At 39.1% G+C, this 17,508-nt stretch overlaps 1 protein-coding gene across 6 annotated transcripts in view; it reads left to right on the plus strand.

Moving 5' to 3' along the window:
* csmd3b (CUB and Sushi multiple domains 3b) overlaps positions 1-17,508 on the plus strand; it is a 636,199-nt gene that overhangs the window by 540,668 nt on the left and 78,023 nt on the right. For all 6 annotated transcript variants that reach the window (XM_089123029.1, XM_089123027.1, XM_089123028.1 and 3 more), the window contains one exon: positions 14,262-14,450. In XM_089123029.1, coding sequence (XP_088979155.1) covers positions 14,262-14,450 — 189 coding nt within the window. The remainder of the gene's footprint in view (positions 1-14,261; positions 14,451-17,508) is intronic.

Here is a 17,508-nt window from a genome sequence, read left to right on the forward strand (position 1 = left end):
TTTTGGCATATGTTGCCGCTTATTGCGCTTGGCCCCGGTAATGGCTGCTTGCAGCTATATTTATTATTATTCTTCTTCCGACTGGGCGTCTATGGCAGCCCATAGACCGGTTTGCGGGAAAGTTGTTTTGGTTTGACATTCTGATAGAGGACTGTCCCAACTTTAAATACACCAATTTTGGTGTCTCTAACTCATTCCCTCTAGCGCCACCAACTGTCCAAAGTTTCACTTTTATTATGCTAATAACTTTTGAACCGTAAGGCCTATCAACAAAATTCTTTTTTCCTCTTGTTCCTGAGCTCATGCCGATTCGATCGCACCCTATGAAGTCATTTTCCGTCATAAAAAAACGGCCGCCATTTTGAATTTTCCAAAAAAACTACTTTTGCGAACTCGTCCTAGACGGTTTGTCCGATTTTCACCAAAATCGCACCGGATCATCTCCAGGCAGTGCTGACAAAAAGTTATGGAATTCATGATGATTCGAATAACCGTTTTCGATAAGCGCGCAAACTAATTTTACGTAACGCTTGCGAAAACAGACGTGAGGCTGTATCTCCGCAACGCTTACTCGTTTTCAGACCAAACTTGGTACGTGTCATCACAAGCATGACCTGAGGCTACGTGCTGCGTTTCGGCGCAGTGCCACCTAGTGGTCCGGAGATATGAAAAATGGCTATTTTTGCTCGTAACTTCTGAACGGTTTGTCCAAAAATCATAAACTTCATCTCGTTAGATTCAGGGCATCATGCCGAGTTGACTGATATCCAATTTTCCCAGATCGGCCATTTTGGCTGTCGGCCATTTTGAATTATGTGCTAAAATGCTGTATTTTTTGAACGCATGAACGAATTGTTACGAAACTCGGTATGGGTCATCAGTACGATGCCCTGAAGGAGCCTGAGAAGTTTCGAAACAGCGCCACCTAGTGGTGAATTTTTTTTTTCAAACGCTTATAACTTTGGGTGTGGTACACTTATTTTCACGGGAGTCATCTTTTTGAGGTCCTGAATCGTTGCCGAGTCCAACGATACCAAATATGTCGGGTTTCGTCTCACGGATGGCGTAGCGTAGCGATTTAGCGCGAAAAAAACACTTGGCGATATCTTCAAAACCGCTGTTCCGATCGAGACGAAACCACCGTCAGAAACACGGAATCATAGCTTGTTAAATAAATGCAAATGCCCAAATGCGAAAATATTGATAGTAAGGGGTAGTAAAATTCAAACAAAGTCATGTGTCAGTCATTTTTTACGTGTTTTTTCATATAAATGTTTATAACTCGGAAGCAAATTGAGATATTTTCACCAAAATTGACACACATATGTATGGGGTCACTCTGAGGACACATAAAAAAAATTGTGGGACTGAGCCTCTTGGTGGCGCTATAATAGAACAAAACGTGAATTTCCCATTGACTTCAATACAGTTTTGTGAAATACAATGCCATACTAAACAAATGCTTTGGACTAACATTACGAAACTCAGTGTGTGCCATAAGCAGCATGCCCTGAAGGTACTCAAAAGATTTTGAGACAGCGCCACCTGTTGGTCAAAAGTTATAATTAATTTCTGAGAACGCTAATAACTTTTGAACAAATTTGCCTATTGCAATGAAACTGATCTTAATAGATTCCTTGGGTTATGCCGAAAACATAGATGTCAGGTTTTGCATAATCAGCTAAACTTCCTGTCCACCATCTTTATTTCTTTGAGAAACCTTCTTTTTCGAACTCCTCCTAGACCGTTTGTCCGATTTTCACGAAAATTGAATCGTATCATCTCCAGACGGTGCCGAATAAAAGTTATGGATTGCGTGACGATAGACAAAACCGTTTTCATATACCACAGCATCAAATTTGAGGCATGCTGCCAAAATGACTATTTAGGCTTTATCTCTGCAATGCCTTCACATTTTGACACCAAACTTTGTATGTGTCATTGTCACCTCACTCTGACCACATCACATCTATTTCGTAACTGCGCCACCTATTGTTCGAAAGTGATAACCCATTAAATCATATTATAAGTTAATGTTTATGTGATTTTCTTAGCCATTTGCCCAAAGTTCTCTCAAAATGCCCTTAATTGCTCCTTGCTGCAGTTGGTCTGCCACTCCTTGCCATTTTGGCATATGTTGCCGCTTCTTGCGCTTGGCCCCGGTAATGGCTGCTTGCAGCTATATTTATTATTATTATTATTCTTCTTCCGACTGGGCGTCTATGGCAGCCCATAGACCGGTTTGCGGGAAAGTTGTTTTGGTTTGACATTCTGATAGAGGACAGTCCCAACTTTAAATACACCAATTTTGGTGTCTCTAACTCATTCCCTCTAGCGCCACCAACTGTCCAAAGTTTCACTTTTATTATGCTAATAACTTTTGAACCGTAAGGCCTATCAACAAAATTCTTTTTTCCTCTTGTTCCTGAGCTCATGCCGATTCGATCGCACCCTATGACGTCATTTTCCGTCATAAAAAAACGGCCGCCATTTTGAATTTTCCAAAAAACCTACTTTTGCGAACTCGTCCTAGACGGTTTGTCCGATTTTCACCAAAATCGCACCGGATCATCTCCAGGCAGTGCTGACAAAAAGTTATGGAATTCAAGATGATTCGAATAACCGTTTTCGATTAACGCGTAAACAAAATTTACGTAGCGCTTGCGAAAACAGACGTATGGTTGTATCTCCGCAACGCTTACTCGTTTTCAGACCAAACTTGGTACGTGTCATCACAAGCATGACCTGAGGCTACGTGCTGCGTTTCGGCGCAGTGCCACCTAGTGGTCCGGAGATATGAAAAATGGCTATTTTTGCTCGTAACTTCTGAACGGTTTGTCCAAAAATCATAAACTTCATCTCGTTAGATTCAGGGCATCATGCCGAGTCGACCGATATCCAATTTTCCCAGATCGGCCATTTTGGCTGTCGGCCATTTTGAATTATGTGCTAAAATGCTGTATTTTTTGAACGCATGAACGAATTGTTACGAAACTCGGTATGGGTCATCAGTACGATGCCCTGAAGGAGCCTGAGAAGTTTCGAAACAGCGCCACCTAGTGGTGAATTGTTTTATTCAAACGCTTATAACTTTGGGTGTGGTACACTTATTTTCACGGGAGTCATATTTTTGAGGTCCTGAATCGTTGCCGAGTCCAACGATACCAAATATGTCGGGTTTCGTCTCACGGATGGCGTAGCGTAGCGATTTAGCGCGAAAAAAACACTTGGCGATATCTTCAAAACCGCTGTTCCGATCGAGACGAAACCACCGCCAGAAACACGGAATCATAGCTTGTTAACTATACGCTAATGCCCAAATGCGAAAATATTGATAGTAAGGGGTAGTAAAATTCAAACAAAGTCATGTGTCAGTCATTTTTTACGTGTTTTTTCATATAAATGTTTATAACATGGAAGCGAATTGAGATATTTTCACCAAAATTGACACACATATGTATGGGGTCACTCTGAGGACACATAAAAAAAATTGTGGGACTGAGCCTCTTGGTGGCGCTATAATAGAACAAAACGTGAAATTCCCATTGACTTCAATAGAGTTTTGTGAAATAAAATGCTATGCTAAACAAATGCATTGGTGTAATATTACAAAACTCAGTGTGTGCCATAAGCAGCATGCCCTGAAGGTACTCAAAAGATTTTGAGACAGCACCACCTGTTGGTCAAAAGTCATAATTAATTTCTGAAAACGCTAATAACGTTTGAAAAAAAATGTGCCTATTGCAATGAAACTGATCTTAATTGATTCCTTGGGTTATGCTGAAAACATAGATATATGGTTTTGCATAATCAGCCAAACTTCCTGTCCGCCATCTTTATTTCTTTGAAAAACCTTCTTTTTCGAACTCCTCCTAGACCGTTTGTCCGATTTTCACGAAAATTGAATCGTATCATCTCCAGACGGTGCCGAATAAAAGATATGGATTGCGTGACGATAGACAAAACCGTTTTCGTATACCACAGCATCAAATTTGAGGCATGCTGCCAAAATGACTATTTAGGCTTTATCTCTGCAATGCCTTCACATTTTGACACCAAACTTTGTATGTGTCATTGTCACCTCACTCTGACCACATCACATCTATTTCGTAACTGCGCCACCTATTGTTCGAAAGTGATAATCCATTAAATCATCTTATAAGTTAATGTTTATGTGATTTTCTTAGCCATTTGCCCAAAGTTCGCTCAAAATGCCCTTAATTGCTCCTTGCTGCAGTTGGTCTGCCACTCCTTGCCATTTTGGCATATGTTGCCGCTTATTGCGCTTGGCCCCGGTAATGGCTGCTTGCAGCTATATTTAGGGGCCAAGCACCGAAGGTGCGGAGGCACCTATTGTATCTGTGCCGGTTCTTATTATTATTATTATTATTATTATTCTTCTTCCGACTGGGCGTCTATGACAGCCCATAGACCGGTTTGCGGGAAAGTTGTTTTGGTTTGACATTCTGATAGAGGACAGTCCCAACTTTAAATACACCAATTTTGGTGTCTCTAACTCATTCCCTCTAGCGCCACCAACTGTCCAAAGTTGCACTTTTATTATGCTAATAACTTTTGAACCGTAAGGCCTATCAACAAAATTCTTTTTTCTTCTTGTTCTTGAGCTCATGCCGATTCGATCGCACCCTATGACGTCATTTTCCGTCATAAAAAAATGGCCGCCATTTTGAATTTTCCAAAAAACCTACTTTTGCGAACTCGTCCTAGACGGTTTGTCCGATTTTCACCAAAATCGCACCAGATCATCTCCAGGCAGTGCTGACAAAAAGTTATGGAATTCAAGATGATTCGAAGAACCGTTTTCGATAAACGCGCAAACTAATTTTACGTAGCGCTTGCAAAAACAGACGTGAGGCTGTATCTCCGCAACGCTTCATCCTATTCAGACCAAACTTGGTACATGTCATCACAAGCATGACCTGAGGCTACATGCAGCGTTTCGGCGCAGCGCCACCTAGTGGTCCGGAGATATGAAAAATGGCTATTTTTGCTCGTAACTTCTGAACGGTTTGTCCAAAAATCATAAACTTCATCTCGTTAGATTCAGGGCATCATGCCGAGTCGACTGATATCCAATTTTCCCAGATCGGCCATTTTGGCTGTCGGCCATTTTGAATTATGTGCTAAAATGCTGTATTTTTTGAACGCATGAACGAATTGTTACGAAACTCGGTATGGGTCATCAGTACGATGCCCTGAAGAAGCCTGAGAAGTTTCGAAACAGCGCCACCTAGTGGTGAATTTTTTTTTTCAAACGCTTATAACTTTGGGTGTGGTACACTTATTTTCACGGGAGTCATTTTTTGAGTTCCTGAATCGTTGCCGAGTCCAACGATACTAAACATGCTGGGTTTCGTGTTACGGTTGGTGTAGCGTAGCGATTTAGCGCGAAAAAAACACTTGGCGATATCTTCAAAACCGCTGTTCCGATCGAGACGAAACCACCGCCAGAAACACGGAATCATAGCTTGTTAACTATATGCAAATGCCCAAATGCGAAAATATTGATAGTAAGGGGTAGTAAAATTCAAACAAAGTCATGTGTCAGTCATTTTTTACGTGTTTTTTCATATAAATGTTTATAACTCAGAAGTGAATTGAGATATTTGCACCAAAATTGACACACATATGTATGGGGTCACTCTGAGGACACATAAAAAAAATTGTGGGACTGAGCCTCTTGGTGGCGCTATAATAGAACAAAACGTGAAATTCCCATTGACTTCAATAGAGTTTTGTGAAATAAAATGCTATACTAAACAAATGCTTTGGTCTAACATTACGAAACTCAGTGTGTGCCATAAGCAGCATGCCCTGAAGGTACTCAAAAGATTTTGAGACAGCGCCACCTGTTGGTCAAAAGTTATAATTAATTTCTGAGAACGCTAATTACTTTTGAATAAATTTGCTTATTGCAATGAAACTGATCTTAATAGATTCGTTGGGTTATGCTGAAAACATAGATATCAGGTTTTCCATAATCAGACAAACTTCCTGTTCGCCATCTTTATTTCTTTGAAAAACCTTCTTTTTCGAACTCCTCCTAGACCGTTTGTCCGATTTTCACGAAAATTGAATCGTATCATCTCCAGACCGTGCCGACTAAAAGTTATGAATTGCACGATGATAGACAAAACCGTTTTCGTATACCACAGCATCAAATTTTAGGCATGCTGCCAAAATTACTATTTAGGCTTTATCTCTGCAATGCCTTCACATTTTGACACCAAACTTTGCATGTGTCATTGTCACCTCACTCTGACCACATCACATCTATTTCGTAACTGCGCCACCTATTGTTCGAAAGTGATAACCCATTAAATCATCTTATAAGTTAATGTTTATGTGATTTTCTTAGCCATTTGCCCAAAGTTCTCTCAAAATGCCCTTAATTGCTCCTTGCTGCAGTTGGTCTGCCACTCCTTGCCATTTTGGCATATGTTGCCGCTTCTTGCGCTTGGCCCCGGTAATGGCTGCTTGCAGCTATATTTATTAGGGGCCAAGCACCGAAGGTGCGGAGGCACCTATTGTATCTGTGCCGGTTCTTATTATTATTATTATTATTATTATTATTATTCTTCTTCCGACTGGGCGTCTATGACAGCCCATAGACCGGTTTGCGGGAAAGTTGTTTTGGTTTGACATTCTGATAGAGGACAGTCCCAACTTTAAATACACCAATTTTGGTGTCTCTAACTCATTCCCTCTAGCGCCACCAACTGTCCAAAGTTGCACTTTTATTATGCTAATAACTTTTGAACCGTAAGGCCTATCAACAAAATTCTTTTTTCCTCTTGTTCCTGAGCTCATGCCGATTCGATCGCACCCTATGACGTCATTTTCCGTCATAAAAAAACGGCCGCCATTTTGAATTTTCCAAAAAACCTACTTTTGCGAACTCGTCCTAGACGGTTTGTCCGATTTTCACCAAAATCGCACCGGATCATCTCCAGGCAGTGCTGACAAAAAGTTATGGAATTCAAGATGATTCGCCTAACGCTTTTCGATAAACGCACAAACTAATTTTACGTAACGCTTGCGAAAACAGACGTAAGGCTGTATCTCCGCAACGCTTCATCCTATTCAGACCAAACTTGGTACATGTAATCACAAGCATGACCTGAGGCTACATGCAGCGTTTCGGCGCAGCGCCACCTAGTGGTCCGGAGATATGAAAAATTGCTATTTTTGCTCGTAACTTCTGAACGGTTTGTCCAAAAATCATAAACTTCATCTCGTTAGATTCAGGGCATCATGCCGAGTCGACCGATATCCAATTTTCCCAGATCGGCCATTTTGGCTGTCGGCCATTTTGAATTATGTGCTAAAATGCTGTATTTTTTGAACGCATGAACGAATTGTTACGAAACTCGGTATGGGTCATCAGTACGATGCCCTGAAGAAGCCTGAGAAGTTTCGAAACAGCGCCACCTAGTGGTGAATTTTTTTTTCCAAACGCTTATAACTTTGGGTGTGGTACACTTATTTTCACGGGAGTCATCTTTTTGAGTTCCTGAATCGTTGCCGAGTCCAACAATACTAAACATGCTGGGTTTCGTGTTACGGTTGGTGTAGCGTAGCGATTTAGCGCGAAAAAAACACTTGGCGATATCTTCAAAAGCGCTGTTCCGATCGAGACGAAACCACCGTCAGAAACACGGAATCATAGCTTGTTAACTATACGCTAATGCCCAAATGCGAAAATATTGATAGTAAGGGGTAGTAAAATTCAAACAAAGTCATGTGTCAGTCATTTTTTACGTGTTTTTTCATATAAATGTTTATAACTCGGAAGTAAATTGAGATATTTGCACCAAAATTGACACACATATGTATGGGGTCACTCTGAGGACACATACAAAAAATTGTGGGACTGAGCCTCTTGGTGGCGCTATAATAGAACAAAACGTGAAATTCCCATTGACTTCAATACAGTTTTGTGAAATACAATGCTATACTAAATAAATGCTTTGGTCTAACATTACGAAACTCAAAAGATTTTGAGACAGCGCCACCTGTTGGTCAAAAGTTATAATTCATTTCTGAGAACGCTAATAACTTTTGAATAAATTTGCCTATTGCAATGAAACTGATCTTAATAGATTCCTTGGGTTATGCTGAAAACATAGATATCAGGTTTTGCATAATCAGCAAAACTTCCTGTCCGCCATCTTTATTTCTTTGAAAAATCTTCTTTTTCGAACTCCTCCTAGACCGTTTGTCCGATTTTCACAAAAATTGAATGGTATCATCTCCAGACCGTGCCGACTAAAAGTTATGAATTGCACGATGATAGACGAAACCGTTTTTGTATAAGACATCAAAGTTTAGGCATGCTGCCAAAATTACTATTTAGGCTTTATCTCTGCAATGCCTTCACATTTTGACACCAAACTGTGCATGTGTCATTGTCACCTCACTCTGACCACATCACATCTATTTCGTAACTGCGCCACCTATTGTTCGAAAGTGATAACCCATTAAATCATCTTATAAGTTAATGTTTATGTGATTTTCTTAGCCATTTGCCCAAAGTTCTCTCAAAATGCCCTTAATTGCTCCTTGCTGCAGTTGGTCTGCCACTCCTTGCCATTTTGGCATATGTTGCCGCTTATTGCGCTTGGCCCCGGTAATGGCTGCTTGCAGCTATATTTATTATTATTCTTCTTCCGACTGGGCGTCTATGGCAGCCCATAGACCGGTTTGCGGGAAAGTTGTTTTGGTTTGACATTCTGATAGAGGACAGTCCCAACTTTAAATACACCAATTTTGGTGTCTCTAACTCATTCCCTCTAGCGCCACCAACTGTCCAAAGTTTCACTTTTATTATGCTAATAACTTTTGAACCGTAAGGCCTATCAACAAAATTCTTTTTTCCTCTTGTTCCTGAGCTCATGCCGATTCGATCGCACCCTATGACGTCATTTTCCGTCATAAAAAAACGGCCGCCATTTTGAATTTTCCAAAAAACCTACTTTTGCGAACTCGTCCTAGACGGTTTGTCCGATTTTCACCAAAATCGCACCGGATCATCTCCAGGCAGTGCTGACAAAAAGTTATGGAATTCAAGATGATTCGAATAACCGTTTTCGATAAACGCGTAAACAAAATTTACGAAGCGCTTGCAAAAACAGACGTGAGGTTGTATCTCCGCAACGCTTACTCGTTTTCACACCAAACTTGGTACGTGTTATCACAAGCATGACCTGAGGCTACGTGCTGCGTTTCGGCGCAGCGCCACCTAGTGGTCCGGAGATATGAAAAATGGCTATTTTTGCTCGTAACTTCTGAACGGTTTCTCCAAAAATCAAAAACTTGGTCTCGTTAGATTCAGGGCGTCATGCCGAGTCGACCGATATCCAATTTTCCCAGATCGGCCATTTTGGCTGTCGGCCATTTTGAATTATGTGCTAAAATGCTGTATTTTTTGAACGCATGAACGAATTGTTACGAAACTCGTTATGGGTCATCAGTACGATGCCCTGAAGGAGCCTGAGAAGTTTCGAAACAGCGCCACCTAGTGGTGAATTGTTTTATTCAAACGCTTATAACTTTGGGTGTGGTACACTTATTTTCACGGGAGTCATATTTTTGAGGTCCTGAATCGTTGCCGAGTCCAACGATACCAAATATGTCGGGTTTCGTCTCACGGATGGCGTAGCGTAGCGATTTAGCGCGAAAAAAACACTTGGCGATATCTTCAAAACCGCTGTTCCGATCGAGACGAAACCACCGCCAGAAACACGGAATCATAGCTTGTTAACTATACGCTAATGCCCAAATGCGTAAATATTGATAGTAAGGGGTAGTAAAATTCAAACAAAGTCATGTGTCAGTCATTTTTTACGTGTTTTTTCATATAAATGTTTATAACTCGGAAGTAAATTGAGATATTTGCACCAAAATTGACACACATATGTATGGGGTCACTCTGAGGACACATACAAAAAATTGTGGGACTGAGCCTCTTGGTGGCGCTATAATAGAACAAAACGTGAAATTCCCATTGACTTCAATACAGTTTTGTGAAATACAATGCTATACTAAACAAATGCTTTGGTCTAACATTACGAAACTCAGTGTGTGCCATAAGCAGCATGCCCTGAAGGTACTCAAAAGATTTTGAGACAGCGCCACCTGTTGGTCAAAAGTTATAATTCATTTCTGAGATTGCTAATAACTTTTGAATAAATTTGCCTATTGCAATGAAACTGATCTTAATAGATTCCTTGGGTTATGCCGAAAACATAGATATCAGGTTTTGCATAATCAGCCAAACTTCCTGTCTGCCATCTTTATTTCTTTGAAAAACTTTCTTTTTCAAACTCCTCCTAGACCGTTTGTCCGATTTTCACGAAAATTGAATCGTGTCATCTCCAGACCCTGCCGACTAAAAGTTATGAATTGCACGATGATAGACAAAACCGTTTTCGTATACCACAGCATCAAAGTTTAGGCATGCTGCCAAAATTACTATTTAGGCTTTATCTCTGCAATGCCTTCACATTTTGACACCAAACTTTGCATGTGTCATTGTCACCTCACTCTGACCACATCACATCTATTTCGTAACTGCGCCACCCATTGTTCGAAAGTGATAACCCATTAAATCATCTTATAAGTTAATGTTTATGTGATTTTCTTAGCCATTTGCCCAAAGTTCTCTCAAAATGCCCTTAATTGCTCCTTGCTGCAGTTGGTCTGCCACTCCTTGCCATTTTGGCATATGTTGCCGCTTCTTGCGCTTGGCCCCGGTAATGGCTGCTTGCAGCTATATTTCTAATTGTTCTCAGTTATTTTGCTTTATTACCAGACTCATTATTTGGCTCGTTCTTACATAGTAGAGCACGTTCGCACATGCGCACTCTTCAAACACGGCACTTTAAATCTTTTGACAAACTAAAAGACGTAAATTACATTTGTATGTATTCTAAATAAAAGGCACTGGTTGTGCTGAATGTCAGCTTGCTTATTTTGCTCAAGATAAGGATTTATTACCTCCAAATAAACGATGCCCCTAATCACAGGTCGAGAGCTGTCGTTCAAACCACCCAACTTTGCGATGCTGTTTACGAATGTCCATTGGAACGATGGTTTCGGGAAACACCGACTCGTTAAACTATGCTGATAACGACGGAACTTGCGACCATAGTTGGCTAACGATGCTTTCGGGAAACGCACCCCAGAGCGTTACTGACAGACTGGGAAGAGAGGAGCCGCAATAATAACAATTATGGGGAAAATAATGAAACATCTCTACTTATTCTATAATCTGGGCTGGTAATCTGATCCTGGAGCAATCACCATTGAGCAAGGCACTTAACCTCAGGTTGCTCCAGGGGACTGTCTCTGTAACTCCATTAATTCCACCTGGTCATTTGGCAAATAATGCTTTATTGTGAACTTTATTGAGCGGTAATGTGCATTTCACATTACTGCGGTGGCAGTTGCTGAAATATACTGTATATACACTGCATGTGTACATTTAAGTTTCAAAGATCTTTGGAGTGTTACGAAATCTACCCAACCTCACGAGGCAATAGTTTTCCTTCCCTTGCTCACATATTTTCTCTCCACAATATCTCCACACTGACTTTCCATCAAAAGACTTGGCCGTTTCTGCTCAAGGGTGTCAGCTCTGCTCACCTCAGCTTTGTTTTCATCACAGTTGGACTTCCTAAAGCCAGTTTTAACTGTTGTTCGTGCTGCACATCCTGGCTGAACTTCCGCTCAACTCGAGCCTGGAGTGAATTAAACCTAATCAAGTGCCTGTGAGAGCGGAGGTCAGACGCTTACACTCCTTCTAACCTGCCTATTTGAGATATAAATAGCTCTCATACCTACATCCCCCTCACACATCTATGACTGGTGCAGGTACAGAAGGAAGTGATGTTTGGTTGTGTGTTTCAGAGCACCTTTGAGCTGAGATGAAATGCAAACTGACATCCCACGTTCTAAGTGCTTTTCAGGCTTTAGCCAGCTGTTAGTTGTTTTCAGCTTGTGAAATCAACAATAAATGGCTCGTTCATTTCCGTTGATAGGATATGAAAATTTCCACATCAACACGCTAATACTTTGTTTCAGTTCAAAGGCTGAGAATCGGTTTGAATTCACTCACAGTCTCTCGTGAAACTTGGGAAAAAGCAAGTCTAACATTATGAAAGCTGCTTTCTGTCAGTGTTCTGTCAAGGTCTCTCACTGAGTTTGACTGACATGCTTATTGATGTGCTTCTGTTTGGTTTCAAAGTGAGTGTATGACTACAGTGCCTTCAGAAAGTATTCACACCCTCGAATCTTCTCACATTCTGGTGCTGTATCACCATCAGATTGTAAAACACATTTTTAAAACACTTTATTTTTATCGCTGCTCGAACCATTTGATACATGCATGTGTAGTATTTTCAGAGTAATCCACACTAAAGGGATCCAGAAATCTAACCTTCCTTTCAAGCCTTTTCTTTGTAGTTTTTGCCACATCCTTTGGCTCATTTGTCCTGCCGGATGGATTTAGCCTCAAATGCAGATCTGTGGCTGAAGTAGATTTCCATCCATTTGGGTCCATCCATCTGTTCTTTTTATAGCTGTTATTTTTATTTTCAGTGTGTATATATATATATATATATATATATATATATATATATATATATATATATATATATATATATTTTTTTTATTATTTTTTTTTTACTTATTTCATCCTGTCAGATGATAAAATGCAGATATTGTATCTAGCTATAATACATTTTAATTCATTATTTTAATTTTTATATTAGAGAATTATTTCTGCAGAAGTTGGAAATAATCCTGTTTAAAATCATTTAATTTGACTTGCAATGTAATAGAAGAAATACTTGTATACATTCTGAATGCACTGTTTATGAATATATGTGACTGTGGTTAAAATATGCTTAGCAAAAAAAATGTGGAATATTAAGAAAATTTGTTAATTTCATTATGCATGTTGTTGTTTGCTCTGTTTTGAAAAAAAATGTTCATGTTTTGTAAATTGTCCTTTACACTTATGCCACACTTGTGTGCATTTAATTCTTTTAAAGAACAAACAATTCAATCCATTAAAAAAAAAAAAAAAAAATATATATATATATATATATATATATATATATATAGCAAAAATACTTTTCAAATGAACTACTGATACCGTATACTGTTTTTTGAATGCATCCACCAAAAGCACCTTGGGACCGGGTACTTTTGAGTTAAATGTAAAAGTGGCTGACAAAATTTAAGTTAGATTTGAGAAAAGGTAATCATTTTTGCAGTTATGTATTTTTATATTTTTTGTATTTATATATATATATTTTGTTTTTTTTTTAAATGAAAAGAACTTGTGCTCAATCATCATGCTTACAAAAGAATTCTTCCTTTCTAGAATTATCTTGGTAATATAAATTCCAGAGCTAAATTTCAGTGGGCAAAACGAGTAATAAACCAGACAATGTGACCTTTTCACAAATATGAAATATTCATCTGCAGCCTAGCTGTCTCTCGAAATGTCTTCAAAACACCAGGCTGACGCATGTTGAATGAGGCACATAAGAGTTTTACAGTTCTGTTATTACAGCAGAAAATGCAATGCTTCCTTAAAGAGGACCTATTGTGCTTTTTACATTTTCAACTTTCCCTAGTGTGTAATGCTGTTGTTTGAGCAGGAAAAAGCTCTGCAAAGTTACAAAGCAAAGGGAGTTATTCTCTATATCAGAGTCAGTGTTTCTGAACTCCCTGAAATGCCTCCATTGTAATCTTGAGTTTCGGGAACGAACACGTCACAATATCCCTCATTATAATACGTAGAATAAAGGGGCGGGGCCTGTTTGAGTTAGTGAGTAGTGTGTTAAGCTGGTGGTTATGATAAGAGGCAAGACATTTCCCAAACACACTCGAAGATCTTGACCAATCACAAGACACTGCTCCAGCCGACCAATCAGAGCACAGTGTGCTTTCAGAAGGAGGGGCTTCATAGAGACAGGAACTAAACTGAGCGTTACTGACAGACTGGGAAGAGAGGAGCTGCAATAATGTGGTTTTTGAACATTCAGGCATGAAAACCTATTCTAGTAGAGCCCAAAAACAAAATCAAGACTTTGTAAAAGGGCATAACAAGTCCTCTTTAAGAGAGTGATCCCTAAGTGCTTGTAAGTGAATGCGGCCTGTGTCACAGGGCTCTGGTCTGCGTGGTGATTAAGAAACTGATGGGGTTTGGTATCTGTCTGTCTGAACAGCTCTGTACTGCAGCACCCCGGACTCTCCCGTCCATGGATCCATAAGCAGCCAGACCGGAGGACACGTGAACAGTCTGGTCCGCTGGGCCTGTGACCGTGGATACCGGCTTATTGGAAAGAGCACCGCCGTTTGCAAAAAGACCACCTTTGGCTCCTACGCCTGGGACGCCCCGGTTCCTGCTTGCCAAGGTAAGACCCAGCAAATGGGTGTTTACTAGTCCATTTTGGGTTTAGTAGCTGGTAACTCAAGTACTGTATATTATAGGTTCAATACTTTATGAACTCTAGCTGTTTAACCAGCCTTTGCATTGATGTTACCATTTCTCCAAACTGATTTATAAAAACACCGGCCATTTTCATCTCTGACTCCTGAACACTGGGATATGTTTTTTTTTTTTTTAAAGGGACAGTGCATATTAATATGGAAGCTTGTTTCCACCACTAAATTAAAAAATAAAATAAAATAATTGTGACTTTTTTTCTCACAATTCTGACTTGTTTTGTCTCCATTGCGGGCTTACATCTCACAATTCTGAGAAATAAAATTAGAATTACGAGATATAAACTCGCAATTGTGAGAAAAAAAGTCAGAATTGCGAGATATAAACTCGCAATTGCGAGTTATAAAGTCAGAATTGCGAGATATAAAGTCAAAATTGCTAGATATAAAGTCAGAATTGGGTGATTAGTCGCAATTCTGAGAAAAAATGACAAAAGTGCAACTTTTTATCTCACAATTCAGACTTTTTTGTCACAATTGCAAGTTTACATCTCGCAACTCTGACTTTATAACATAATTGCGAGTTTATATGTCGAAATTCTGACATCTTTTCTCAGAATTGTGAGATACAAACTCGCAATTGCGACTTATCAGGCCAGTTCTAAGGGGAAAAAAAGACTAACATTTTTCCCCCTCAGAATAGTTTAAATCTCACAATTCTGACTTTATATCATGCATTTCTGACTTTATAACACGCAATAGTGACTTTATATCTAGCAATTCTGACTTTATAACTCGCAATTCTGACTTTATCTCGCAATTGCGACTTTATATCACGTAATTCTGACTTTATATCTCACAATTCTGACTTTCCATCTCGCAAAACTCGCAATTGTGAGAAAGAAGTCATAATTGTGAGATAAAAAGTTGCAATTACCTTTTATATTTTTCATTCTATGGCGGAAAGAAGGTTCCATATATTAATGAAAATCTTAGCTTTTCAACAATGTAAATATGCCAGAATTAGCCCCAGGGCTACTTTACATCTGCAGTCCCCCATCAGGTCGTCACAATATCAAATAACCAGGCTAACATTTAAATTTAAGATAGTATTAGTATTAGACAGGTAGTATTCTGGTTCCAGGTTTAATATTACAAAATTAAGCTGAATCGACAGCATTTGTGGCATAATATTAATTACCACAAACAAATAATTTTTTAATCATCCCTCCTTTTCTTTATGATTACTGTGGATGAAGTAAATGGGGACAATTTTAGGAGGATTTAAAAGCATAAATGTGAAGATATTAATGTAATGAAACACTTTTTTGTTTTTATTAATTTGTTGTAATTTTTACAGTAATTGTTGAGTTTTAGGCAACAATTTTGTAAAGAAAAGGATATTTTATCTTACTAAAGTTTTTTTAACACTGATGTCTTGTACGTCTTGTGAATATTGAAACCATTTTCAGAATAGCCTGATTCTTTCATTTTAAGTGCCTTTTTTGTTTTGTTTTAAGAGAATGAGGGATGAATCAAAATAATTGTTTACGCTAATCACCATAATACCACTATTGAACCCGAGGTATTCGTTTAACACCAGTATTGTATTGACTTCAACACCCAGCAGGCCTTTTTTAAAGTCAGCAGGTAGTAATTCAGCGCTTGCAGATATGATCAGTAATTTTCCTGACGCCTCTCTAACAAGCTTTTACGGTCAGTGATGGAGACGCAGTAATTACTGTCTCACTGATACGGTTTATTCATGACCCGTCACATTACTGACTAATCTTCAGAGCTCTCTTTATCCATCGGAGTCGTTGGTCCTGCTCCACCTATCCTCTCAGACTCAGCTTCGCAGTAGAGATGAGCCTGACTAAATGGTTTCTGAGGCGGCGCATTCATGCGGGCCCTTCCTCCAGCACTAATGTGACAGAATGGGCCCCAACTCCCTCTAAGGGCCACAGGCTCCTGTGCCACTAACATCAAGTGACACTTAGATGACTCTGTAAACTTCAAAAAGCATTCTGGGCACTTTCAGCCTTTTGTGTTGGGCAACAAGAGTTCATCTCACGTCACTGTCACTGTCAGAGACTCAGTTCTTGATATGTGCTCTTTGATTATCGGGAGGATATCGAATGGCTGTGAACCGATGCCGTTAATGCTCTTTGTTTCTCAAATGTACCAGTGGTTTTGTTGCTCAATAAATCTTGATGGCTTGTGCACAGCAATGATTCATACTTAGTGTCATCTAAAAGTACTGTGCGTTGATAAATAATATGTTCTGCTTGCATAAGGGAGAAGTGAGATCCATTGGCTGATTTGCAACACTGATGACAAGCGTAGTTATAGTGGGATGGTGTTCAACTCTTTAAGTGCTATTTCGTTGTTTATGAAAAGGGTCTGCCATTTCATGCAAGTTATTACTTTTAACACAATATTGATCTCTCTTAGAAAGTGTATCTGAACTTCAATATGGTTTTACACCACTAAAACTCCTTTTGTAATTAAAAAAGACAACCGTTTGAGAGGCTGTGAAAGTGTACGTCTCATTTCATGGTGTTTGTTGTGAATATTTAGATCTGGTGACTTTGCGTTTTAAAATGACATGGTCACCTGTAGTGGGAACTGGGAAATCTAATCATCCTCAGGTAAAAGTTGATGCATTTCACATATTTACAATATTTGGTTGTTGTTAAGTGTTAGCTTATTACATTTTTGTTGACATTTTATGAATGTATTGTCTATAAATGTTTGTATCTCAGGGGATACGTTGCCCTTTAAGGGGTATAAATCAAGATTTTTAAAAAATAAACCCTGGCCTTGTCTATAGACTTAAGTTCAATACTTAACTCTTAAATGAAAATGTACTGTATATTCAATTATTAAGCCATTTATCTCAGTTATCTAAATTGAATTCAATTATGGGTCAACAATAATTTATGTCAACACTTTCTGTGGTAGAAGGTCTCAAGACAATTAAATATCTGAAATTAGTCAATACTGATCAATTAAAAAAAAACTCTA

The sequence above is a fragment of the Pimephales promelas genome, chromosome 18 (genome assembly GCF_988280905.1).
Source record: "Pimephales promelas chromosome 18, fPimPro1.hap1.1, whole genome shotgun sequence".
Lineage (NCBI taxonomy): Eukaryota > Metazoa > Chordata > Actinopteri > Cypriniformes > Leuciscidae > Pimephales > Pimephales promelas.